The 26,456-nt window shown below is 39.9% G+C and overlaps 1 protein-coding gene and 1 pseudogene across 11 annotated transcripts in view; one reads left to right on the top strand and one right to left on the bottom strand.

Moving 5' to 3' along the window:
* The window catches only part of ADAM22 (ADAM metallopeptidase domain 22), a 238,401-nt gene extending 218,288 nt beyond the window's left edge, over positions 1-20,113 (bottom strand). For 2 of the 11 annotated variants that reach the window (XM_070787951.1, XM_070787949.1), the window contains exons 1-2: positions 19,639-20,112; positions 19,016-19,176 (exon numbers count right to left, since the gene is read on the bottom strand). In XM_070787951.1, the coding sequence (XP_070644052.1) occupies positions 19,016-19,176; positions 19,639-19,729 (252 nt within the window). In that variant the 5' untranslated portion in view covers positions 19,730-20,112. Of the gene's footprint in view, positions 1-19,015; positions 19,177-19,638 lie in introns of all 11 variants that reach the window. The other 9 variants (XM_019958883.2, XM_070787952.1, XM_070787953.1 and 6 more) reach the window with 6 other exon arrangements.
* A 5,130-nt stretch (positions 20,114-25,243) lies between these two features.
* On the top strand, positions 25,244-25,719 carry LOC109558111 (U4/U6.U5 small nuclear ribonucleoprotein 27 kDa protein pseudogene; annotated as a pseudogene).
* Positions 25,720-26,456: the final 737 nt, after the last annotated feature.

The following is a 26,456-nucleotide window of genomic DNA, read 5'->3' as shown; positions in this document are numbered from 1 at the left end:
ATGGAAGTTCTTTCATGGAGCTGAAGGCCACATCTAATGTGGGCCGAGTCAGCTCAACAAGAAGCTGAGGAAAGGAACTGATGATTATGACTGCTTTACAGTGGGACCAAAAACAACAGAATGACAAAAGATAGAAAGGCAGAAGAGAAAGGGAAAACTAAGAACTGAGAACGACTAAAAGGTTCATTAAAAGCTATATTAAAACCACTGATTGGGGACATCTGTGGCTGTCTGGTGGTAAGACTTCCCCTTCCCCTTCCCACGCAGGGTGTGCAGTTTCAATCCCTGGTCAGGGAGTTAAGATTCCACATGCCTCAAAGCCAAAAAACTAAAACAGGAGCAATACTGTGACAAATTCATTTAAAAATGACCCACATTAAAAAAAAAAAAAAACTTTATAAAAAGACCCCACCGAATGTACACTTTCAAAGGATGAATTTTATGGTACATAAATTATATTTCAATAAGGCTGTTATTAGAACACTATGTTGAAAACCAAGACTGTGGCCACAAACATATTTCAAATGCAGGAAAGGTATGGTCTTTCTATAGCAACTGCTACCTTTTATAAAATTCTGGAGAGCCCTTTCTTCCTCAACTGTCTGTCCTCTTAGATTTTTGCCTTTTGAAGTTCTTCAGATAAAGCATGTTTTTAAAATAATAAAATAAAACAAGCTATTAAAATGGAGCACCCTATTTTCTACTAAAGTTAAAAATACAGATTCCAACACTCAGCCTAGCTTGGGAACTCTGGTCCAACCTTCATCTCGCTGCCTGTTAATCTCTTCAAGTCCTGATCTCCCTACCTTCCCTCACCTCCAAGCAGGGAGCACCCCTATGGGGATATAGACTATTGAAAGAGAAAGTGAAAGTCACTCAGTCATGTCGGAATCTTCGCAACTCCATGGACTGTACAATCCATGGAATTCTCCAGGCCAGAATACAGGAGTGGGTAGCCATTCCTTTCTCTAGGGTATCTTCACAACCCAGGGATCAAATCCAGGTCTCCCACATTGCAGGCGGATTCATGAGGGTTCAGCGAATGCAGAGATGCTTCTCGTCCCAAAGCAATGGAGCTGCTTTGTTACTCATTTAATTGTAAGAATTACACTGGATGTTTAACCATTATTATATGGGAGGAGAAAGAGGGCAATGTTAACTTGGTTTGTTAAACTCCTGAAAAAAAAAAAAAAAGTGCAGTGAGATCAGAGTTGGTACCCAGAATTAGCATGAAGGTCCAAACTGTTCTACCTCCTGGAAGGTTTGATGCAAATCACAGCTCTTGTGAAAACAACTGAAGAAATCCAGTGATTTGTGTTCCCAAGAAACGAGGCAGTTATTTACACCAAGAAATGACCATTATGGGAGCTAAGAAAAAAAAAGAAAGAGAGAGAGAGCTAACATGTATAAAGCCCTTGTTGTTGTGCTGTGTTCAGTCATTCAGTCATGTATGACTCTTTTGCGACCCTATGAACTGTAGCCTGCCAGGCTCCTCTGTCCATGGGATTCTCCAGGCAAGAATACTGGAGTAGGTTACCATTTTCTCCTACAGGGGATCTTTCTGACCCAGGGATTGAACCTGCATCTCCCGAGGGAAGATTTTTTTACTGCTGAGCTACCAGCAAAGCTATATATATAGCTCTTGTGTTTTGCTGTGCTGTGTTTAGTCACATCTGACTCTTTGTGAACCCATGGACTACAGCCCACCAGGCTCCTCTGTCCGTGGGGATTCTCCAGGCAAGAATCCTGGAGTGGGTTTCCATGCCCTCCTCAAGGGGACCTTCCCAACCCAGGGATCGAACCCAGGTCTCCCACACTGTGGGCTGATTCTTCACTGACTGAGCCACCAGGGAATCCAAAAATACTGAGGTGGGTAGCTATCCCTTCTCCAGGGGATCTTCCGGTGACCCAGGAATCCAACTGGGGTCTCCTGCATTGCAGGCAGATTCTTCACCTGCTGAGCTACCAAATCTTACTATATGCCAAATGCTTAGCTACGAGCTTTATGCATATTACCTCCTTAAACCTCACAACGTATGATGTGGGTGCTATTCTTATTCTTATGTAAAAACTCAGGATTAGAGAAGTTAAGTGCAGCCAGTGGCAAAGGTGGGCTTTGAATCCATGTGCTTAATTCCAGGTTCTCTAACTCAATCTCTATCCTATAATACTTTCTTAGAAGAAAATGGTTTATCAGGGAGTTATCTTACTAAAAATGAAGGTTTATTCTGAAACTCTAGTAGATTCTGCAGTAGTATAGTATTACACAACACAATTATGAAAAAAATAATTGACATGGATAACATCATGAAAAATCTTTTAATCTGTTACAACAAAAGATTCCATGAGAATGAATAGATAAGATCCAATATTTAAAGTGTCTGCAACAGAGATAACCAATAATAGGAAAAAATCTATAACATACTTAAAATGCCTATAAATCAATAGGAAAGACACTTGAAAAATGGGGAAAGCATATGATTAGGCCATTCAAAGGAAGAAATACAGATTACCAAAGGCTTTACCTCATGAATCATCAGGGAAATGGAAAGCAAAGTAATTAGACACTATTTAACACCCATAATACTGTTAGAAACTTTAAAGTCTTCTGATTCCAAATGATAAAGATGGGGATACACAGAAATTCTCATGCATGGCAGATAGTATAAATTGGTATATCATTGTGAGATTTGTCTATATGTGCAGACATCGAGAATGACAAACCCTAAGAACCAAAAATTTCACTTCTAAATGTATGCCCTGCAGAAACACACGCACATGTATGTTTCAATGGCAGACACTACTTATACCATCAACAAATCAAGGTCAATCTATAAATTCCATTAATAGGACAATGAATACATAAATTAGGGTAGGTTTAAAAAAGTGGAAAGAAAGATAGCAATAAAAAGAAGTGAATTATTTTACCTGTGTCAAGATAAGAGATTAAAAATCAAAGTTGAGAAGTGGCAAAAGGATAGGTATGATACCAAATATATACATTTTAAAAATGCAAAATAGTAATATACATACACTTTTTATGATTAAATGTTTATATAGTATGAAAACAAAGCCAGAAAAGATGCCCACTAACTGCAAGATAATTCCTCTGGGAAGGAAAGGTATCACCTGTCTCTATAACATTTATCTCTCAAAAAAAAACATAAACTACTAAATGTTGTTGACCCTGGGTGGTGAGTACAAGAGTGTTTTGTCCCATTATTCTATCTACTTTTTAAAATATGTTTAAACAATTATGATATAAGATTTTCAAATTTTTAAAAAAGTAACAAAAGTTGTCTTGAAGAAATCTTCATATGCCATATTTTATATTCACCAGTTTTCATTGGTGCCACACATAACAGCTCAGGGGTAAGTAACAAAGCCATAGATAATGTCTTTAACACTGTTGCCAGGAAAACTACAAGAAGCAAAAATTAGCAGCTGGAAGCTGCCAGGAGGCACAGGACTCCATCTGTAAAGCCTTAACCAGAGCTGCCTCACGGTACCACCGGGCTCCACTGTCAGGGCTCTGCAGGACAGTTTTTTAAACTGTGGGTCAGATCTGACCCATTCAAGAATTAATCACTTTAGTGCACCACACGCCAGGATTTTTTAGAAAATGACAAAAGAACAGAGTAGAATGAAAAGCATGCACTGCGTGTGTCACAACACACTTGTATTGATCTTTGGTCCATGTCATGTTTTCGCATATTGATACAAAAACATCAACACAAATGTTCATAGCAGTATTATGCATAATTTCCCCAAAGTAGAAACAAGCCAAATCTCCCTCAAAATGAATGGATAAATAATGGAATGTTATTCATCAATAAAAAATGAGGTAAAAACACATGCTACGACATGGATAAACCTTGAAATCATTCAGTTCAGTTCAGTTCAGTCACTTAGTCGTGTCCGACTCTTTGCGACCCCATGAAATCATCATGCTCAGTAAAAGAAGCGAGTCACAAAAGACCAGATAGTGTATGACTCCATTTATTTGAAACGCATAGAATAGGCAAAGCTATAAAGACAGAAAGTAGACTAGTGGTTGCCTGGGGCTTAGGGTGGAGATAGGCAGGGTGGGAGTTTGGCAAATGTGCATGAGGTGGTAAAACTGTTTCATTCTGAGGTGATGTTTAAGATTAATTTGGTGATGTCTGCATACTTGTTTGAGTATACTAAGAAACTCTGAATTGTACACTGTTGTTAAATGGGTGAATTCTATGGTATGCAAATTATGTTTGAATAATGGTCTTATAAATATATAATTCAAATATGAGTCATTTTGTTCCTGAGATATACTAGATCAGCTGAAGTCATGAAAACTGTTGAAGAGTTTATTTTGTGGGCTAGCTTCTTGATCTTGGGCTTCTCTGGTGGTTCAGACAGTAAAGAATCTGCCTGCAATGCAGGAGACCAGGGTTCAATCCCTGGGTCAGGAAGATCCCCTGGAGGAGGAAATGACAACCCCCTCCAGTATTCTTGCCTGGAGAATCCCATGGACAGAGAAGCCTAGCTACAGTCCAGGGGTTGCAAGAAGTTGGACACAACTGAGTGACTAGCACTTCTCAATCTTAATATTTTAATGCGGGACCTCTCACCAACACAAGCCCTTACTTTCTTTTCTGATCATAAATCTACTTTCCGATAAATCTTTCATTCACACTAAGATATTAATGCTTGAAAGTGTCTCAGAGTGCCATCCCTCCCTATGTCTCTACTTATTCCAAAGTGGCTATTCTTCAGTAGGATTTTTTCTGATTTAAATCAAATATGCAGATCTTTTAGAGCATGTAGATTTCATCGAGTAAAGTTACCCTGAGAGTAGTATCCACTGTCTAAAAGACAAAGTAAATAGTTTTTGTTAACTTGTTAGTCCACAATAAGGAGGTAAAGATTTGTTAAAAAATAAAACAAAATATTAGATAAGAAATTATTGGAGGCTTAGCTATAGGGAGAAAAAAAAAGAGGACGTTGTACTTGGTTCAAAGAAAAAAAATTCAATACTTCATGAACAAATATCATGAAAACTCCTTAGCTAAATATGTCATATGAGTTTAAAACTATCAAAAATACTATATGTCACTTTCCCTGAAGACAGACATCACTGTCTTAAAGAAAATGCAGCTCCAGGCAGCAAATGGCAATCTGATGAACAAAGTCACACACAAAAGTTAAATAGCTTGGATTTATTTGTGTTGAGAGAGACAGGGCTTAGAAAATGACATGAATGAGTTTGTCACAGTGATTAAGGCAGCTGAGAAACAACAAGGCTGCTTTATATGGTAGAATATCAGCCTGCCCGTTACTGTCCGAGTTACCGCCACTTTCTCTAGCCTTCTTTCTGCTTATCCTCATGGCCCTGCCTTTCCTAATAAACCTGACCTCACTTGTGAAACAGGAGGGACAGTTACTGCAGCTCAGACTCTCACAGTGATGGGATCCTCCCAGAACCTGGGCGTTCTACATGTACAGGGGGACTCTGTTAGGCCAGGCAGACAAGAATGTACTAGGGGACTTCCCTGATGGTCCAGTGGTTAAAACTGCGCTCCTAAGGCAGAGGCCCCAGGTTTGATCGCTGGTCAGGGACCTAGATCCCACATGCCATAACAAAAGATCCTTCATGCTACAATTAAGACCTAGTGCGGCCAAATAAATGGAGGGAGGAAAAAGACTGTCGAGTGAAGAGGAAGAAAGAGGTCAGAGATAGAGGTATAAATGTGGAAGGAGGCCCATATTCCTCTCAAACCCCTCCCAACAAAAGATTTTAACAATCCAAAATAAAGAAATACTGTGATGGTTGGAAATACATCAGAAGTACCTAAAATCAGTCACATAAATGGTCACACCAGAACTCTTTTTCTGCATCTCTGAAACTGAAACGAAGGCAGATCATAAATATTTGCTGAGCACCAACTATCCATCAGAGTGTTAAGCAGTGAACAAATAATGGTGACCACAAATGACAAAGTTCCAGCCCAGCATTAGGTCCATCTCAAGAGGACAAGTCTTCCTAGGTGGCACTAGTAGTAAAGAATCCACCTGCCAATACAGAAGATATAGGAGACATGGGTTCTATCCCTGGCTTGAGAAGATTCACTGGAGGAGGGCATGGCAACCTACTCCAGTATTCCTGCCTGAAGAAACTCATGGACAGAGAGACCTAGCAGGCTACAGTCCATGGGGTGCAAAGAGTCAGACATGACTGAAGAGACTAAACATGCATGCACCCTTTATTAACACACCCAAATGACCAGTACTCCAATACCACTGCATCAACACACACAAAATTCCTATAATTTTATGCCAAGCCTGTGAGGCAAGCTGAACTTTCAGGATACCTGTTAAAGTGCTTCTGCTAAGTCGCTTCAGTAGTGTTCAACTCTGTGTGATCCCATAGATGGCAGCCCACCAGGCTCCTCTGTCCCTGGGATTCTCCAGGCAAGAACACTGGAGTGGGTTGCCATTTCCTTCTCCAATGCAGGAAAGTGAAAAGTGAAAGTGAAGTCGCTCAGTCGTGCCCGACTCTTAGCGACCCCATGGACTGCAGCCTACCAGGTTCCTCCGTCCATGGGATTTTCCAGGCAAGAGTACTGGAGGGGGTTGCCATTGCCTTCTCCGTCATCATTGCACAATTCTGCATCATAATCCCGCAGCAATGGAACAGTCAACCTCTCTGGAAGACTTCAAGAAATAACTGTTCAGCAAGCATGGAGGGTGGACCAGGCACGTAACTCAGAGTTTAAGTTCACAGGATTATGAGCAGTGAGAACAATAGAACGATTTTCGGAAGGTGACTATTCCAACAGCAAAGAGCAGAAGTGATACTCCATGCAAGCCACACCCAAAGAAGAAAATGAATGAGGGGCAGTTTAAGGGAAACAAAAGAAACAAAAGGAAAAACCAGATAAAAAAACAAACTTAAAGGTAAGTAGTAGAGTGGGAAGCTTGTTGAACTATAACACATTTTGCGAATCCCAAAATAAGTCAGTCCAGCAACAAGCGAGAGGGATGGTTCCCAACACTGAATATAAATAACCTTTCAGAGGCTTGTTTTTACTTCAGTTGCTAAGAGAAAACGAGGCACTTGACAGAAAGAAAGTAGGGGGAAAACACAAAATAAACCAAGGGTCACAGGGAAAGTGAACGGAGCAAGACTATGTTCACAGAAAAATGACAAATGGAAAAAGGCAATGGGAATGTGATGGAGCCTGCACCGAGAGCTGAGAAAAGAAAAAATGAGAGGAAAGGAAAGAAAGAATTGACCAGGGAAAAGCTACTGTAACAACAAGGGTCTGGAGGCATAAGAAAGGAAAAGACTCTCTGCCTCACGGCATCAAATCCAGTTCTCATTTGCCTGTTGAGCACTTGCCACCTCCAAGGCTCTGAGCTCAACACTGGGAAGAAATAACGTAGATGAGGGTACATGCCTTAACACCATGTTTTTCCTACAATTAAATTGAAATAATTCTTATCGCATCACCTGAGGACAACTGCAAACTCCATGATTTCATAATCAGAACACTTAAAATAACGTCCCGGACAACACATTAATCCCAGACAACACATTAATCAATGACCTCAAGTAGATTTCATATTAAGTTGGTTAAGTTTGACTAGTACTCTCCCTTCATTAATTATGAGAGAATACCGTCCATGCGAGATCAGTAAGAACTCTAAGGCCATCACGCTAAACTTACCTCAGAAACTAAACAAAACGAAAAATCACAGTATTGCAGCAACAATATTTTTCTCCCTTTTTTTCACCCTGGAGGATACTGAGAACCAGCAAAAGTTACTGTATGCCATGGTTTGAAATACCCTCATGTCTAGTCACTCATCCAGTCAGAAATGGCTTCAACTTTGGTGACAGCAATGAATACAACTTGAAGTTTGCCCACCTTCTTATCAATCAATATCTGTATAAGCTTTCAGGTACTTTTATGAGGAAATCAGTTCGAAAAATAGCAATGTACTATTTACAGCTAACCAAGCTGTATAAGATCCTAAAATGTAAGAACAATTTTGTGATCCTGAATCAAAACTTCCATGGTCTTCAATGATGTTTAAGTTTCTATCATAATCAATAAAACTCTTCCTAAGAAATGGCTTGATTATTTAGCACAATGGTAAATTTGTAAATGCATCTGTAAAAAAAAAAAAAAAAAAACTTTCCATTCTTCTTCTTAAACACTTTCCTAAAGTTTTCTTCAAAAGCACGTCAAAGTATTCCTAAACTATTGCTAAACTGCAGGTGATACCAATCGTGAAAATGACCCAGTATTTATAGAAAATGGAGACTGACACCAAAATTATCCATCTCAATAGGAACAAATTTTCCAAACTCCCACTAACAAGATTCTTCTATTACCAACATACTTTTTGAACACATACCAAGTGCATGTAAAATAAGCCCATTGCTCCTTTCATACAAAGGAAATATGATTTTTCAGAGCATCAACTCTTATATGAGTTAGGAAATCAATCTTTATGTAAGTATCATCTCTGACCCAGGAGAGGCACAGTCTGCAGTATGAATTACATTAATGGGGAGGAGAAAAGGAGAGGGGAGTGGGGAGAGGAGTGGAGGGGGAAGAAGAGGGAGGAGGAGAAAGTAGCTCTTCCCCCTGAACCAAACATGCTCATGGGGGCATGGAACCATCTCAGGGGTCATCAGAGCAAGTCTGACTAAAAAACACAAGGTTCTCTTTTATTTATTTTTTTAAATTTTATTTTATTTAATTTTACAATATTGTATTGGTTTTGCTATATATCAAAATGAATCTGCCACAGGTATACATGTGTTCCCTTTTAAAACATAAGAGTGAAGCCAACCACTGAAACCTCGTGGGCCAAGATTAAAACCTCAGAAAGTGCCTCAGACTCCTTCAGGTCTCTTTCTCTAGTTGAGCCAGGAGGATATTGGACTGAGCTGGCACAGTGGACCCAGTATCTTCTCTCTAGATCTGATATTTTTTATTTTCCTGAATCTCACCTTCCACCACCCTTATACCCACAGTCTGCTCCTGTCCACGGTCTGATACCTCAGGATCACTCTTCTGCCAACTTCTACTCTAGTCTCTCCTAGATCGATACTGCCTTGTATAACCTTGACTGCTATGGATCCATAGCTAGGTTCTAGGCCAGACTCTGGACAGGATATTCCAAAGGCACTAAAAACACATGAGGGAATTCATGTACATCAGGTCTGTGAAGTGGCATTTCCCTCTGCAGCATCTTGCTAATCTAATCCAAAGAAAGAAAAACCATTGATCTCAGAGCTTAAGTTCTAACCAGGTATAGCAATTGGTGTGTACCAGCCTGATACTAACATCCTGACCTCAATTTCTCGCAAACAAGCCTGCTTAAAAAGCAAACTGAAAAAAAAAAAAAGTATATAAGAATAGAAATTTACCACCCAGAGGCGAAAGCTAGAGGCATAAATCCATGCCAATCAGAATAAGTGGTTGAAAAGAACTGTCCACCCATTCTACTGCCTTATGTAGAAAATTTTAAAATGACTTGTAAAATGTGAGCTCTTGAGGCTGAGTTTCAGGAAAGTATCATTGATTTCCCATCTTCAAAGAGTCATCTAATGTTCTTTTACTTGGGACAAAAGAAAAAATGCAGCAAAGGGGCAACAATTGCTAAGTGATAAAATCTCCTGATACAAAATTAATTTTTAAAAAGGAGAAGAAAAACGTTGAAGGAAATGGCAATCCACTCCAGTATTCTTGCCTGGAAAATCCCATGGGCAGAGGAGCCTGGTGGGCTACAGTCCATAGGGTCCCAAATAGTTGGACACGACCGAGCGACTAAGCACAGACCCTTACAGATGAATATAATTCTGAAACAACCCTTCAATGCAAACAACAAATAGATGGTGAGACAGGGTGGGGCAGAGGGAAAAAAGGATTAAACTTTTTTCTTCTCTGTCCAGCTTTAGAACTGCTGATATTTCTGGATCATAGTACTACATTGTAAATTTTATTTTCAAAATAAATTTATATATAATAGTTTGCTCTGGGGAAAACAGATTTCTGTCTTAAAAGCAACTCAAAAGGTAAAATGAAGAAGGACACCTAGAACTTTAAAATCAGTTTTTCTATATGATGTCTTCATAGTTTTTGAAATACAGCATTTTAAACTCCATTTCTGTCTCAAATAGCTATAATTATCAAAGGAGCTGTACATTCAATATTTGAAAACACAAAAAATTATTCATTCATTTATTCATTTGGAACACAACAGTATTTCAAAAGAGAGTTCAGCTTGTTTTATGTGGATAATTACAAGAAAAAATTTTCAAGTGGGTGAGAAAACCAGGGGAGGAAAAAAACTCATTAATTCAATAAATATTTATTAAGCATCAACTCTGTGCCAGTCACTGCTCTAGGCAGTGAAGATGTGTGGTGACCAAACAGACAAGATCACTATTCTGTGTCTTTTACAGTTCGATGATGGCATAGTGAAAGAAAGACAATAAACAAGTCAATTGTGAAAAGGAATGTCAAGTGCTAGGAAGGAAAAAAGAGTACTGGTGACAAGGAGGGGAGTGGAATAGGACTACTTTTAAAAAGTGAACAAATGAAACCTCTTGAGATCACATTTTTAAAGCCTAATATTTACTTCAATCTAAATCTAACACGCACTTGAAAACGTGCACAGATACGAATTCCCAGGTTGATAAGTTACCATGAGTCAAGAGGATTTCTGATGACTTTTGTATTGAAATGGGGATGATAAGCAGGAACAGGACAATGATCTAGGAATGAAGCTACTATGAAAACTCATGCTAAGACTTCTCCTCTGGAAGACAGCACAACTCTCCTAGAAACTTTTGGCATCCACATTAAGGAAGCGAACAAAAGTATGAGAAACCATGCTTAATATTCTCCACGACTTCAATGTAACTGGTTTTACAGGAATATTCCTTACAAGATTCCTTCAAATTATCCTTTAGAAAGAGCCGGGAAAGTGACTGAAGTGGTCAGGGGAATGACTGAGAAAGTGTTAGCTGTTCAGTCATGTATAACTCTTTGCAAACCATGGACTGTAGCCCACCAGGCTCCTCTGTCCATGGAATTCTGCAGGCAAGAACACTGGAGTAGATTGCCATTCCCTTCTCCAGGGGATCTTCCCAACCCAGGGATCGAACTCAGATCTCCTGCTGATACCAATTCAAATACCAAGCTCCCTTGTGACTAACTGAAATCCAAAGAGATTTATGAAAAAATAACTTAAATCTTGAGAATACAAAGAGCTCCTCGGCACTCCTCCTGGGTGCAAACTGGAATCCCCTGGAGACTTAAAAAAAAAAAACAAAAACTCCCACCCTAGAATCTCTGGAGGTGAGGCCAGTGCCCTACAAAGGAACAGATGATAATTCTCCATAAATAGCTTCTGTTACATGAATTTCTGACAGATAAATCTCCAAGAAGTGCTCAGAGTGCAGATATTCTCTGCTGCTATTCAGATGCACATGCAGATATTTCCTTGTGGTTAAAAGAATATCTGAGGTACGATTTCCCTGGTGGTCCAGTGGTTGGGACTCCAGGCTTCCACTGCAAGGGGAATGGATTCAATCTCTGGTTGGGGAACTAGGATCCTGTGCACAACATGGTCAAAATAAATAAATGTTTTAAATGTTTAAAAAAAAATCTGAGATAGAAGTAGAAATAGTAACCGTTTCTAGAAATGAAAACCTATAACAAGTCCTAAACATGACATCAAGTCACCCTTAAATGAAGTTAGCAAAGGAGGAGATCAGGGTAGGGTAGAAAATCAGGTAGGAGATCAGGTCAAGAGTTTTCAAGAAATGTTACATTTGTTCCAACTCATAGATAAATGGGTAACCACATATTAAATAAGAAGCAAAGATTACAAAAGGGTCATTTTATGTTAATCTCTAACATTTTCTTTGAGAATTCTTTACCCAGTTCTACTACTTTTCAGTTGTATAACCTTGGGCTGATTAATTAGCTTCCTTAAGCCTCAGTTTCCTCATCTATAAAATGGGTATAATCATGCCTACCTCATAATGAGAGATACACATGTAAATCACTCAGTACAGTGCCTAACATAAATAGTAAATATTAATTCTTATTTTTCAACTCTTTGCCTCAGTATTTGCTTTCTAATGCTTTTATTACCTAAATGAACATATCCAGCTAGATGTTCACAGAAGCTATCATTTTGGTTATTATTGATTATGTATCTCTTTGAGCTGAATGCTTTGACATTTGGGACTCTGGAGCTATTTGTTCTGTGAAGACACGAAAGATATTTTATATCTTTTCATTTGAAAAAGTACACACAAATATGGATTTCTATTGAGCATTTCATGTTTCTGCTTTATAAAGCTTAGACCACAAAGGAGCATATATAATTTTAGTATTGACAATTGGATACTGAAATCTTTGATTTACAAAGAAAGATTAGATCAATGTGCACATCCAGTTTGAAAACAAAACACACATCCTTTGAGAGGTGTTGTTTACCTTTTAAATGTTAAATATCTTTATATATTCCATTCTCATTCTCAAGGTAGTAGAAATCAATCATTTCTACGATTTTATGCAAGTTTCTTCACTACTATACAACTTTTTAAAGATATTTTCAAGTGCTGCAAGAAATATATAGTTCCAGGGGAACGGATGTAAGAAATCATTGACCCCAGCACCACCGAATGATATCCAAGGAAATGTTGATGACCTCCTGCACAAAGGCCAGTTTAGCATAGTGCTTCAGCACACAGGCAGCACAGTGGTACTGAAGAGACTGCGTTCAAAAACCCTCTCAGCTATCTACCAGCTTTGTAATTTTGCAGTTAAATATTACCTGTCACATGATTCTTGTGAGGATGCAATGAGTGGTATAGGTCACAAGTACTCAGAAAACTGTTTGGCACATAAAATGTAGCCACATACGTTACCATTTATTAAATATTATTAAATATTTTAGTGTATTCTGTAACATGACAACACTGTATAAGTATTTATCTCTTCCTGATTTCTCTTTCCTTCCCCCTTCTCGCCATTCATCTCAAGGTGTCTTTCTTTTCTTGTGTCCTCCCCCACTCTTTAATAATTTCCTTTTTCCCTTTGGGGTTTATCTATAATTCTTAATGGTGGATGTGGCAATATCTGGACCCCACTGGAGTTAAAGAGTACTACTAACCCTATGTGACAAGAGAGCAGGCCTTCCTCCATGTACTTTTAGAAGAGGCTTTCATCATTAAAAATGACAGAACACTTGGCATTCATTAAAATAAGAGAAAGCAAATAAAACTTAAGGACAATTTTTATCATCCCATAAACTCTTAGAGTTGGTCACAGTTTTCCATGTGTAGCTATAAAGAAGTGATGAAAGACAACATTCTTTTGTGCACGGTAAAACCATTGGGCAGAATTTCAAAGATTCCCAAAAGAAATAAATACAAATTGGGATCTCATAGACTGAAAACAAGATGTAAGAATATTCCTACAATTTTAAATTTTATTTTCTTTTAAGTATGTAATTATAAGAGAAGGTTGGTAGGAAAATAAAAATGTGCTGAGGAATGTCTCCTTCCTGTTTATCACAGTGGAACAAATTTTTGACTGGTTGCATAGTTTTATCAATACTGAGCTATTTAGGTTTAACAAATGCACATTAAGGAAAAAAAAGATGTTTGTCCTATACTCGCAAAATATTTCTAATTCCTAGGAGCCCTTTTTCTCCAGGAAAGCAGTACTGCAGACAATGCATGGTCACGCTGAAGCAGTGTTCCCAAGTGAAACAACCCAATTTTTGGTGCAGCTCATGCATGCTTAGGCATATAGATAATTATGCTCATAAAAACAGTGCACAGCTATCTCTTGCCATCCTGTGTCCATCTTGCATTTCCCCATTCATTACTGATTATTAAAACTATAATAAATGGTAGGTCTATGTTCTCGACACTTGACTACTTGAGAGGCTTACAAACCCTTTCCAGGGAATGAAATAGAAAACAAGTAGCCTGTCTATTCACTGACAAAGACTTCTGATAAAAAGAAATTCTGCTACTTGTAGCAAAAGCAATTACTGGCTGCCAAACAAATTATTGAAAATGTATGGGGTGACCACATAGCAAAACAAACCTATCTACCACACAGCAAATAACCTATCTTTGATGCTGCGCTAAATCTATCATGCTTGGCTTGCAAAAAAAAGAGTAACCAGAAAGGTGCTTGCTCTTTATAATAGCAATTATGTGACCATCAGTTTCAAACCAATAGCAGGACTCCGTAAGTGATACCTTACCTATATGGGTGTTCTGTTAAAATGTTTTATCCTATTGTCTGCAACATACAATTTTTTCAGCACAAGTAATTTTGAGTCAGATGAAAGGAAGACTGCATACTTTGAATATTCCAGTTCTGCGTGCTCTTTTACAGAACTGAAATTACTTCAGTTCAGGAAGACAATCTTGAGGAGAGCAAGGTTACCCACGATCAAATACAATTCTTTTGACTACCATTTCTAGAACTTCATGGCACAATAAGCTTTCAGTATGGGTCAGTCATCTGATTCAGGATGAAAATAAAAGTATACATTCAAGTAACTGGCCATACAGATATGGACTTATACCAACAGAATTAATTATTTCACACCTATCAAATTGCCAGTATTTCCACAGAACTAAAATAAATTTTCCAAAAATATAAAAAGTGCAGTTCCATTTTTGGATGAAAACTGAAGTAAGGACACAGTCAAAATAAAATTAGGGTGTTTTATACCATCATAGTTCTTGTGAGCTTTCTCAAACATTAAGTAAAACATTGCTGGTTTCCTTACTCTAGATCAATGACTCTATCTTAGTAGGTAAGAAGCGATTCTTCAGTTAGGTTAGATGACCTATAAGATCTCTTTCATCTTTATAATCATTAAGATTCCATTTAGTTATGTAAACTTGAGTAATTTGTAACTTACTTCTGGGAAAGTGTTAAATTCTGGTAATTAGGGCACCATTTTGCATTAAAGTGATGTCATAAAATTTCTAAATAGTACTCAAGCAGCCTAAGGGAGTTAATGTTATTTAACAAAACTCATTATAGTGCTTGTAGAACATGCAGAACTGTTCTAAGTGCTACATAAATATTAACTCATTTATACTAAGCAGCTAAGTATGCTTAGTAACTAAGTTCTTATGAAGCTTAATGAGTATGTGAATTGGCATTGAACAATGAATTAAAGTGAACAACCACATTCACTCAGCCTTTGAAATTAACATTATTCATTTCTAACAATTAGGGTTATACCATAACAACATGATGGTATAGGTAAGTCTAGTAGGTTACCTATACGTAGGTAGGTAACTCTACTTACTGAAATCCTTGAACTGCCTTCAGGAGAAGCCCAAATTCCTCAGCAAGTCATGAAAGTGCTGCAGCATCTATTTTTTGGTTTGCTTCTTCTGTCCCTTAAATCTTAACTATTTGCAGTCAAAAATTCATCTGATTTCACATGTCCATGTACCTGCTGACCCTTCGTTTGATATGACCACCCCTTCCCTATAATTTGGTCAGTTCTTACCAACCCTCAAAACACAGTTCAGATAGTGCCTCCCCTTGAGAACCCACGCTGACTGCTCAGCTAGGTTAAGCACTGTCTTCTCTGCTTCCACATCTCTCTGTGATCACCTCCAGAATCACACACAAGGACACAGTGTAACTACCTATCTATTCATTCATCTTTCTACTTGTCTGTAAACTCCTTAAAGGCTAGAACTGAGTCTTTTACCTCTAAATCCCCAGGATCTTACCAAAAAAAAAAAGGTATACAGCATGAAAATTATATAAATGTCTTTTAAATAAACAAATCAGTATATACCTTTGTGAGCTGATAGAAAGCATCCTAATTTTATTAGAAAGGAAATTGCTAAACATATTTATGAGTATAAATTACATCCATCTAATCACCAAAGAAATAACAAGGTCCATATATAATTAACCTATGTTTTTGGATTCAATGAACAGTTCTCAATGAAATAAGAAATGACACATTGCAGGACCACTCCTTAGTTTCCTAACTGGAGGAAGTGTTGGCAGATGGCAACTAAGTCTTTACAACTCCGCCAGATTCAGCCCTACTAGTCAGTGATCACTAACTGTAGCTGAGAAAGATAATAAACTGCTGTAGCTACGTAGATGACCCAGCACCCAACCAAATGCACTATTTGTACCTCACCAGGTGCCAGCATGGAGATAACTGTTTGTCATAATTATTTTGATAACAAGACAGTATCTTCACTCTCATTTCTGACTTGAATGAATAAACTACTCATGCTGTTGTTTAAGCTGCTGCTGCTGCTGCTAAGTCGATTCAGTTGTGTCCGACTCTGTGCGACCCCATAGACAGCAGCCCACCAGGCTCCCCTGTCCCTGGGATTCTCAAGGCAAGAACACTGGAGTGGGTTGCCATTTCCTTCTCTGATGCATAAAGTGAAAAGTGAAAGTGAAGTGGCTCAGTCATGTCCAACTCTTCAAGATCCCATGGATTGCAGTCTACCAGGCTCCTCCGTCCATGGGATTTTCCAGGCAAGAGTACTGGAGTGGGGTGCCATTGCCTTCTCCAGTTGTTTAAGCTGCTGCTGCTGCTGTTGCTAAGTCGCTTCAGTCGTGTCCGACTCTGTGCGACCCCATAGACCGCAGCCCACAAGGCTCCTCCGTCCCTGGGATTCTCCAGGCAAGAACACTGGAGTGGGTTGCCATTTCCTTCTCCAATGCATGAAAGTGAAAAGTGAAAGTGAAGTCGCTCAGTCGTGTCTGACTCTTAGCGACCCCATGGACTGCAGCCTACCAGTCCCCTCCATCCATGGGATTTGCCTGGCAAGAGTACTGGAGTGGGTTGCCATTGCCTTCTCCGATCCTATCAATTCATTCACACCTCTCCAAAAGTGAGGGCATTTGGTGGTCTTGGTCATTCTTCTCAAATGTGAGGTTTATCCTTGTAGGACGTAGAAGCTGCACAGGCCCCAAGTACCTTCTGCCCCAAGTGGAGAGATCTATGAACCAAAAAAATACCCCACAAAAGTGGTATTCCAGAAATGGGGAGAAAAAGGAGGACTGGCCTGTTGTCCAAGAATAGCAGTCTTTCAGCGACACAGAGAAGGGCAAAGGATACCTAAAGACATCACCAGCATGAGGCAGAAGCTCCGGGAGTCTCCAGGTTCAATCCTGCAGTTTTCTTTTTCTCCATCTCTACTTTCTTCCTCTCTGATTTGTTTTAAAGCACTGTGATTTGTTTTAAAGCAATGTCTATATCAGCAAAAAGTTGGCTTGTGGAAGACTCTACTGGATGAGAGACCCCATATCTTCAATGAATAAATTGTATGGAAAAAAGGAAGAAAAAGGATGAGGGAAACCATGCATTAAAGAGGCTTTAAAAAAACTAATTGCAGTTTATAAACATTATCTGGATCCTGGTTCAAACAAACTTATATATAATATTTACATGTCTATTTTATATACTTATATATAATATATTGACATATTTAATATATATTAGCTATGATAATATCATGATTACATTTTCTAAAAAAATCCTTGTCTTTTAGAGGTGCATAGTTAAATGTTTTTGTGAAATGTTTCAAAATAATACAGAAAGGAAAAGAAAATAGGATTATATAAAATAAGATTGGCTATGAGTTGCTAATTGCTGAAGCTCAGAGTTCATTATAATAGTCTGTCTACTTTTGTGTGTGTGTGTGTTTGAAATTTTTTGTAATAAAAGTTGCAAATGAGTGTGAGAATATTCCTCTACAGAAGTAATTCTAACAGTGTCTGATGCTTCTTTAGTTTTACTATGGAAACAAATCATAATGGAAAAGGTATTTACCAAACATTAATTCAAATGATGGGATCCTTCACTAAAATTTGACATATTAAATTTTCTATTATAATTATCTAGTTTATGGATATTATTATAGCACTTTAAATTAATTTATATCATGTTAAGATTTTAACAAAATTAAGTACTTGGCTACAAATAAGGAGCATTTTTCTATTTTTACATATTTTACATATAGTAAATTACTATGATTATCACATCAAGACACATTGTAAAATATTAAGAATATATTTAGACATGTAAAAATATTCAGCCTACTTTAGTGAAGTGTGCAAATTTTTCAACTATATGAACATGTTCTATGTACTTACAGGTGGATAAACTGGTTGCCAGGGTGATACATGTAAATTAAAAAAAAATGCTTACAGAGCCCCAAAATATTTACTTAGATTAAACAGTAAGTTCAAGAATGAATTTTCAAGCATATCTGTGAATATTGACCTAAATATGGTAAATGGTAGTTATATTTTTATTTTAAAACATACTTTATAAATGCCCCCAAAGCCACACTGCCCTAATTACACCAAGAGGACTGCTACCAATAAAGAAAGAAGGGGAGAAGAGGATGTCCTCTTTGTAAGGTGGAGGTGAATGGGTCCATCTCCAATGTCCACAAATTGAGTGAGTTGAGAACCTTGTAGTTCAGCTTAATTTTAAGGTTTAAGTTTAGATAGGGATGTCTACGCTTGTTTTTCCAATTTTCCTACAGTACCAGTCTTGGCTTAAATCACACAAAGCCTTCTCTTTGAGAATTAAAACAACAACAACCACAACAACAATAATGATGATGTAAATCCTGCTCAAATATTATATCCCTTCTTGCCTACACCTGGCTTTTGCTTGGCAGCGGTGAGAGGATCTCCGCCCCTTCACTTAGGTTGCCGCACACATGGAGGCATCCCGCACAAACACTTCTTGAGCAAAGCCCTGGCCTGTGACTCTTTGGGGGTTTTGTCCGCCTTTCTCTTCTTTCTTTTGCACAGGGAGCGCCATATATGACTCGCAAGAGAATTCCGCTGCTTTCACCCAAGACACTTCATCTCCAGGGCAACCGAGCAAACGCAGGGTCGGAGTGGGCAGGGTCGGAGTGGGCCGGGCCGCGCGTAGGACCACCCCCCTGGACCGCGCCTCTCACCTGCCCGCTGCTGGGGTCGCCCCGCACCCGCGTGTCCAGCGCGTCGTGCCCAGTTTCGTCTTCTCCACCCGAGCTGTAGATGAGTCGGAGTGGCACGATGCTCTGGCGCTCCAGGAAGCGGTTTTCGTTCCTCCTCTCCAGCTCGGTCAACGAGGCGTCTCCTACGGGCAGGAAAGAGGGGAAGGAAGAATCAGAGAGAAAAGGAGAAAATAATGACCCTGACGGACACTCGTCCATCCTGCGGCCCGATGGTTCCCCAGGGAAGATCCCACCTCCCCTCCCTCCCAGACCCCATCTGGGAAGGATGCAGAGATACCAGACGCAAAGCCTTGGACCAGCTCATCTGAGAGCATCCAAGATCGGGGCCCAAAAGCAGAGCCCCCTCTCCCATCCTCTGCATTCCTCTTCTACTTCCGAAGAAAAACAAGCATTTGACCTAAAGCTTCTAACGTATCCGCGCGCCCCCACAATATATTTTTTGCTTCACTTCTCACCACCCTTCTAAATAAAAAAATCTCCCCGCTAACTCGGGAAATGGGGATGCTCCTTTATCATGCGCTTGAGGGCTGCAAAGATGCCCGGAAAATGGTACCTCCCAGAGCCACAGAGGGCGGTCAACTTACCTGCCGGGCCGCAGCGCGCCGGGGGACAGGTCCCCAGGGTGCAGAGCAGCAAGAAGGGCACGGACACAGCCGTCGCTGCCGCCGCCTGCATGGTGCTACCGTCCGCCCGCCTCGCCCGAGATGCTCAGCTCCTCATGCCCAGGCAGCCGTGTCCGGATCCCGCGCCCTGCGCCCCGCGCCCGGGGCTAGCCTGGGCCACCCGCTCCCAGCCCCGACCCGAGCTGTGGCGACCCAGGCGCTGCAGCCTCCACCGCGGCGCTGCCTCAGTGCTGCATTGTGCTCCGCGGGCGCTTCCGCTGGTGGGGGGAGCGAGCGAGTGCTGCATTGGGCGGTTGGCTGTAGCTAAGTGGTTTCTAGCGCCTCCCACCTCATCCCCTGGCAGAGGCTCCGGCGGGCGACGAGCGCTCGGCGGGGAGCGAGCGCCTGCTGCAATCGCCCCCCGCACTGGAGCAGGGGCGCGCACACGAGAGTCAGCTGGGAAATGTAGTTCTCTCTCCACGTCCTGCTGTCTCCACGACGGCGCGGACTGTGGCGACCTCGTGACCACGGAGTCATCTACAGCCTGGAAATGGGAGGGAGGAAAAGGGCAAGAGAAAGGAAGGTCATCCCTGGCAAGGCCTCCTGGGACCGAAGATGCCCTAGATGCGCCACTGCGGGAGCCAGGATTCAGCCACTGCGTCCCCAAAGAACTGCAATGATGTTTCCTTCAGATGTAGTAGTTAAATTATGATCAGGCGATCATACCCTCAAGATTACATGGTAACGTAACTATTCAACAAAAATCGATTGAGGACCCACTGTGTGCACGGCAGTCGACTTAAGAGCAAGGGACACAATGGTGAAGGACAGGGCTATAAGAGGTATCAGCAACTGAGTTAATACCATTTTGTACAATACTGGGATGTTTTCCTCTTTCCCTGGAAGAATTTATTTTTACTCCCTGCCTCTGTTGAGGTGGTTTCAGATTCCTTCACCATCGTGGTGTTTTGAAAATACACGCCAATGTGCCAGTGTCCCAGATCAAGTGTGGTATCCAGAATTGAATACAACTTAGACAAGGTTTCACAAACAGAGAGAGATTCTTTTCTCTGTTGTCCTAAATTCTTGTCTAAGAGAACAATCCATCATATTTTGGTAACTGTATCTCACCAAACTTATTGTCGCTCTGAAAAATTTCCCCCAAATCTTCAACTAATGAGACCCTTAAGAATTCTATATATGACATGCAACTGAAGCCTAAATCGGGCTACAAGATTTCAATAGTGCACTCTAGACCTTGATGCAGAAGATTTCACAATACAGTAAAATAAAATTAGAACCCAAGGCCTAGAGAAGCCCTTAACCTTCATTTCCTACATCATGAACCCAAATTCTTACCCCAGTTCTCTCAGTTGGGAGAAATAATTTTACAGTTTTGTAACTACTGTGCTGCTGTAAATATACCCCATAACTTTTAAATTTAAATCTCTTGTTATAAGCAATGCCCTGTGTATGTATTGTGAGCATTTCTTTAAGGCAGATTATACCAGAACAAGAAATTGCTTGGTTTACGGGGTTTGGCCATTTTTTTTAGTGTAATAGATGCACACCTTTAAACAATTCCATCTCCCTGGCACAGAACGGACATCATGAGAGGCGAGGTAAGTGAGAAAATTCCTCTGGTACTAAGCTACAGTTTCCCAAGGTGTATTATGGAGTGGGAATAAACTTGTCTTAATAGCAATTTAAAACACAGCATCCCATCCTTTAGGGACAGAATATCTCCTTTGACTCTATTTGAAGGCAGTGCATATGTATATATATAGGATTTTTGCTGTCTTCATTTTCATTTTCTTCCCACCTAGTTATTTAATTAATAACCAATTAATCTGGTTAATTAACACATTTATCACCTCACATATTTATCTCTTGTTTGATGAGAATATTTAAATTTTATTCTTAGCAAATCTCAATTATTTAATACAGTGTTATCAATAGTGGAGAAGGAAATGGCAACCCACTCCAGTAATCTTGCCTGAAAAATTCCATGGACAGAGGAGCCTGGCAGGTTACAGTCCTTGGAGTTGCAAAGAGTCTGGCATGACTGAGCAACTATCACTATCAACTATAGTCACTATTTTTACATTAGATTCTTAGATATTATTCATTTTATAGCTGAGAGTTTGCCTGCTTTTACTAACCTCTCTCTATCTCCCCCATTCCCAGTGCTCAGTTCCCACTTTTCTACTCTCTATTTCTATAATTTTGACTTTTTTGGGGTTAAATTCCACATATAAGGAATACCATGTACTATTTGTCTTTCTCTGTCTGACTTATTACACTTATTAAAATATCTGCAAGATCCATTCACAAGTAGCAGGATTTCCTTCTTTCTTAGGGCTGAATAACATTTCTTCATATATGGAAATGAAAACATGACGATCCAAAACTTATGCGATGCACCAAAAGTCATTCTAAGAGGGAAGTTGATAGCAATAAAGGCTTACCTCAGGGAACATGAAAAATCTCAAATAAATAACCCAACCTTGCAACTGAAGCAACTAGAGAAAGAAGAACAAACAAAACTCAAAGTTAGTAGAAGGAAAGAAATCATAAAGATCTGAGCAGAATTAAATAAAAGAGGCCAAAAAATATAGAAAAAAATCAATAAAACTAAAAGCTGGTTCTTTGGAAAGATACAAAATTGATAAGCCCTTAGCCAGATTTATCAAGAAAAAAAAAAGGGAGAGGGCTCACATCAATACAATCAGAATACAAAGGATCATAAGAGTCTACCACAAGTAACTATACACGAATAAAATGAGCATTATAGAAGAAATGGACACATTCTTAGAAAGGTACAATCTCCCAACACTGAATCAGGAAGAAATAGAAACTATGAGCAAACCAATCACCAGTACTGAAATTGAATCAGTAACTTAAAAACTCCCAATAAACAAACATTCAGGACTAACTGGCTTCACAGGCAAATTCTACCAAACATTTAGAGAAGAGTTAATACTTATTATTCTGAAACTGTTCCCAAAAAATGTAGAGAAAGGAATACCTTCAAACTCATTCTGTGAGGCACCATCACCCGGATACCAAAGTAAGACAAAAATACCACACAAAAAATTATAGGCCAATATCACTAATGAACATATAGATGCAAAAATTATCAAAAAATACCAGTAAACTGAGTGCAATAATACATTAAAAGGACCATATACCAAGATCAAGTGGAATTTACCCTAGGGATGCAAAAATTTTTCAATATCTGCAAATCAGTGTGATACACTACACTAACAAATTGAAGAATAAAAACCATATGATCATCTCAATAGATGCAGAAAAAGCTTTTGACAAAATTCAATATAATTTATGATTTTAAAAAAACTCTCCAGAAAGTAGGCATAGAGGAAACCTACCCCAGCATAATAAAGGCCATATATGACAAACCAACAGCTAACATCATACTCAAAGGTAAAGAATTGAAAGCATTTCCTCTAAGATCAGGAACAAGACAAGGACACCCACTCTCACTACTTTTATTCAACATAGTTTTGGAAGTCCTAGACACAGAAATAGCCAGAACAATCTTGAGAAAAAAGAACAGAGCTGGAGGAGTCATGCTTTCTGATTTCAGGCTATACTACAAATTACAGTAATTAAGACAGAATGGTACTGGCACAAAAACAGAAATATAGATCAGTGGAACAGGATAGAAAGCCAAGAGATAAACCCATGCACCTATGGTCACCTGATCTATGACAAAGGAGGCAGCAATATACAATGGGAAAAAGACAGTCTAAAATAACTGGTGCTGGGAAAACTGGACAGTTAGATGTAAAAGAATAAAATTAGAATATTCTTTAACACCATATACAAAAATAAATTCAAAATGGATTTTAGACCTAAATGTAAGACTGAATACTGTAAAACTCCTAGAGGAAAACAGAAAGAACACTGACATAAATCGCAGCGATATATTTTTGGATCTACCTCCTAAAGTAATGAAAATAAAAACAAAAATAAACAAATGGGACCTAATTAAAAGCTTTTTCACAGCAAGATCAGATCAGATCAGATCAGTCACTCAGTCGTGTCCAGCTCTTTGCAACCCCATGAATCGCAGCATGCCAGGCCTCCCTATTGATCACCAACTCCCGGAGTTCACTCAGACTCACGTCCATTGAGTCAGTGATGCCATCCAGCCATCTCATCCCCTTCTCCTCCTGCCCCCAATCCCTCCCAGCATCAGAGTCTTTTCCAATGAGTCAACTCTTCACATGAGGTGGCCAAAGTACCGGAGTTTCAGCTTTAGCATCATTCCTTCCAAAGAAATCCCAGGGCTGATCTCCTTCAGAATGGACTGGTTGGATCTCCTTGCAGTTAAAGGGACTCTCAAGAGTCTTCTCCAACACCGCAGTTCAAAAGCATCAATTCTTCAGTGCTCAGCCTTCTTCACAGTCCAACTGTCACATCCATACATGACCACAGGAAAAACCATAGCCTTCACTAGGCGGACCTTTGTTGGCAAAGTAATGTCTCTGCTTTTGAATATGCTATCTAGGTTGGTCATAACTTTCCTTCCAAGGAGTAAGCGTCTTTTAATTTCATGGCTGCAGTCACCATCAGTAGTGATTTTGGAGCCCAGAAAAATAAAGTCTGACAATGTTTCCACTGTTTCCCCATCTATTTCCCATGAAGTGGTGGGACTGGATGCCATGATCTTCGTTTTCTGAATGTTGAGCTTTAAGCCAACTTTTTCACTCTCCATTTTCACTTTCATCAAGAGGCTTTTGAGTTCCTCTTCATTTTCTGCCATAAGGGTGGTGTCATCTGCATATCTGAGGTTATTGATATTTCTCCTGGCAATCTTGATTCCAGTTTGTGTTTCTTCCAGTCCAGCGTTTCTCATGATGTACTCTGCATATAAGTTAAATAAGCAGGGTCACAGTATACAGCCTTGACGAACTCCTTTTCCTATTTGGAACCAGTCTGTTGTTCCATGTCCAGTTCTAACTGTTGCTTCCTGACCTGCATACAAATTTCTCAAGAGGCAGATCAGGTGGTCTGGTGTACCCATCTCTTGAAGAATTTCCCACAGTTTATTGTGATCCACACAGTCAAAGGCTTTGGCATAGTCAATAAAGCAGAAATAGATGTTTTTCTAGAACTCTCTTGCTTTTTCTATGATCCAGCAGATGTTGGCAATTTGACCTCTGGTTCCTCTGCCTTTTCTAAAACCAGCTTGAACATCAGGAAGTTCACGGTTCACATATTGCTGAAGCCTAGGAAACCATAAACAAAATGAAAAGACAACCTACAGAATGGGGAGAAATAATGCAACCCACAAGGGATTAATCTCCAAAATATACAAACAGCTTATACAATCAATATTAAAAAAACAAATAATGCAATCCAGAAATGGGCAGGAGATCGAAATAGACCTTTCTTCAAAGAAGACATACAGATGGCCTACAGGCATATGTAGAAATGCTCAAGGTCACTGATTATTAAAGAAATGCAAATCAAAACTACAATGAGGTATAACCTCCCTTCAGTCAGAATGACTATCAGCAAGACGACTACAAAGAGGACTTGTATTGGAGGAGGATTCAAAATGGGTCTCAGCTGCAGCGGTTCCCCACGGATGGAGCGGATGGAGCGTAGGCGGTCCGGGTCCATATCTGGGAAAGATGAACCCAGGCGCCTAGAAAGGTCCCAGTCTGGGGAGTGAGATAGAAGCAGCCGCTCTCCTTCTCGCACAGAAGGCGGTCCAGGTCCAGGTCCCCAAGAAGACATAGATCCACATCTCCTGCCCCTTCTCGACTGAAAGAAAGAAGAGATGAGAAGAAGAAAGAAACAAAAGAAACAAAGAGCAAAGAACATCAGATAACTGAGGAAGACTTAGAAGGCAACATAGAGGAAGAAATAGAAATGAAGTTAATGGGATTTGCCTCCTTTGACTCCACAAAAGGGAAAAAGGTGGATGGCTCTGTAAATGCCTATTCCATAAATGTGTCGCAGAAGAGAAAGTATAGGCAGTACATGAATTGAAAAGGTGGATTCAACAGACCTTTGGGTTTCATTGCATGAGAACTGAAGTGTTGAAGAATGATTTTTTTTTTTTCCCTCATCTTGATCAGACGGAGAAGGCAGATGGCAACCCACTCCAGTACTCTTGCCTGGAAACTCCCATGGACAGAGGAGCCTGGTAGGCTGCAGTCCATGAGGTCTCGAAGAGTCAGACACGACTGAGCGACTTCACTTTCACTTTTCACTTTCATACTTTGGAGAAGGAAATGGCAGCCCACTCCAGCGTTCTTGCCTGGAGAATCCCAGGGACAGAGGAGCCTGGTATGCTGCCATCTATGGGGTCGCACAGAGTCAGACACTACTGAAGCGATTTAGCAGCAGCAACATCTTGAGCAGAACAGTGGATTTTGTATTTAACATGCATCAAAAGCAGGCTCACAGTCTTTCCTCCTTGTAAAGTAAGAAAATTTTATTATGACGTGTGTAGTTAGTTCACTTCAGATCAGATCAGATCAGATCAGTCGCTCAGTTGTGTCCAACTCTTTGCAACCCCATGAATCGCAGCACGCCAGGCCTCCTTGTCCAATATCAACTCCCGGAGTTCACTCAGACTCACGTCCATTGAGTCAGTGATGCCATCCAGCCATCTCATCTTCTGTCGTCCCCTTCTCCTCTTGCCCTCAATCCCTCCCAGCATCAGAGTCTTTTCCAATGAGTCAACTCTCTTCGCATGAGGTGGCCAAAGTACTGGAGTTTCAGCTTTAGCATCATTCCTTCCAAAGAAATCCCAGGGCTGA

The sequence above is a fragment of the Bos indicus genome, chromosome 4 (assembly GCF_029378745.1).
Source record: "Bos indicus isolate NIAB-ARS_2022 breed Sahiwal x Tharparkar chromosome 4, NIAB-ARS_B.indTharparkar_mat_pri_1.0, whole genome shotgun sequence".
Classification (NCBI taxonomy): Eukaryota; Metazoa; Chordata; class Mammalia; order Artiodactyla; family Bovidae; genus Bos; species Bos indicus.
This window is presented reverse-complemented; position numbering and strand designations above follow the sequence as displayed.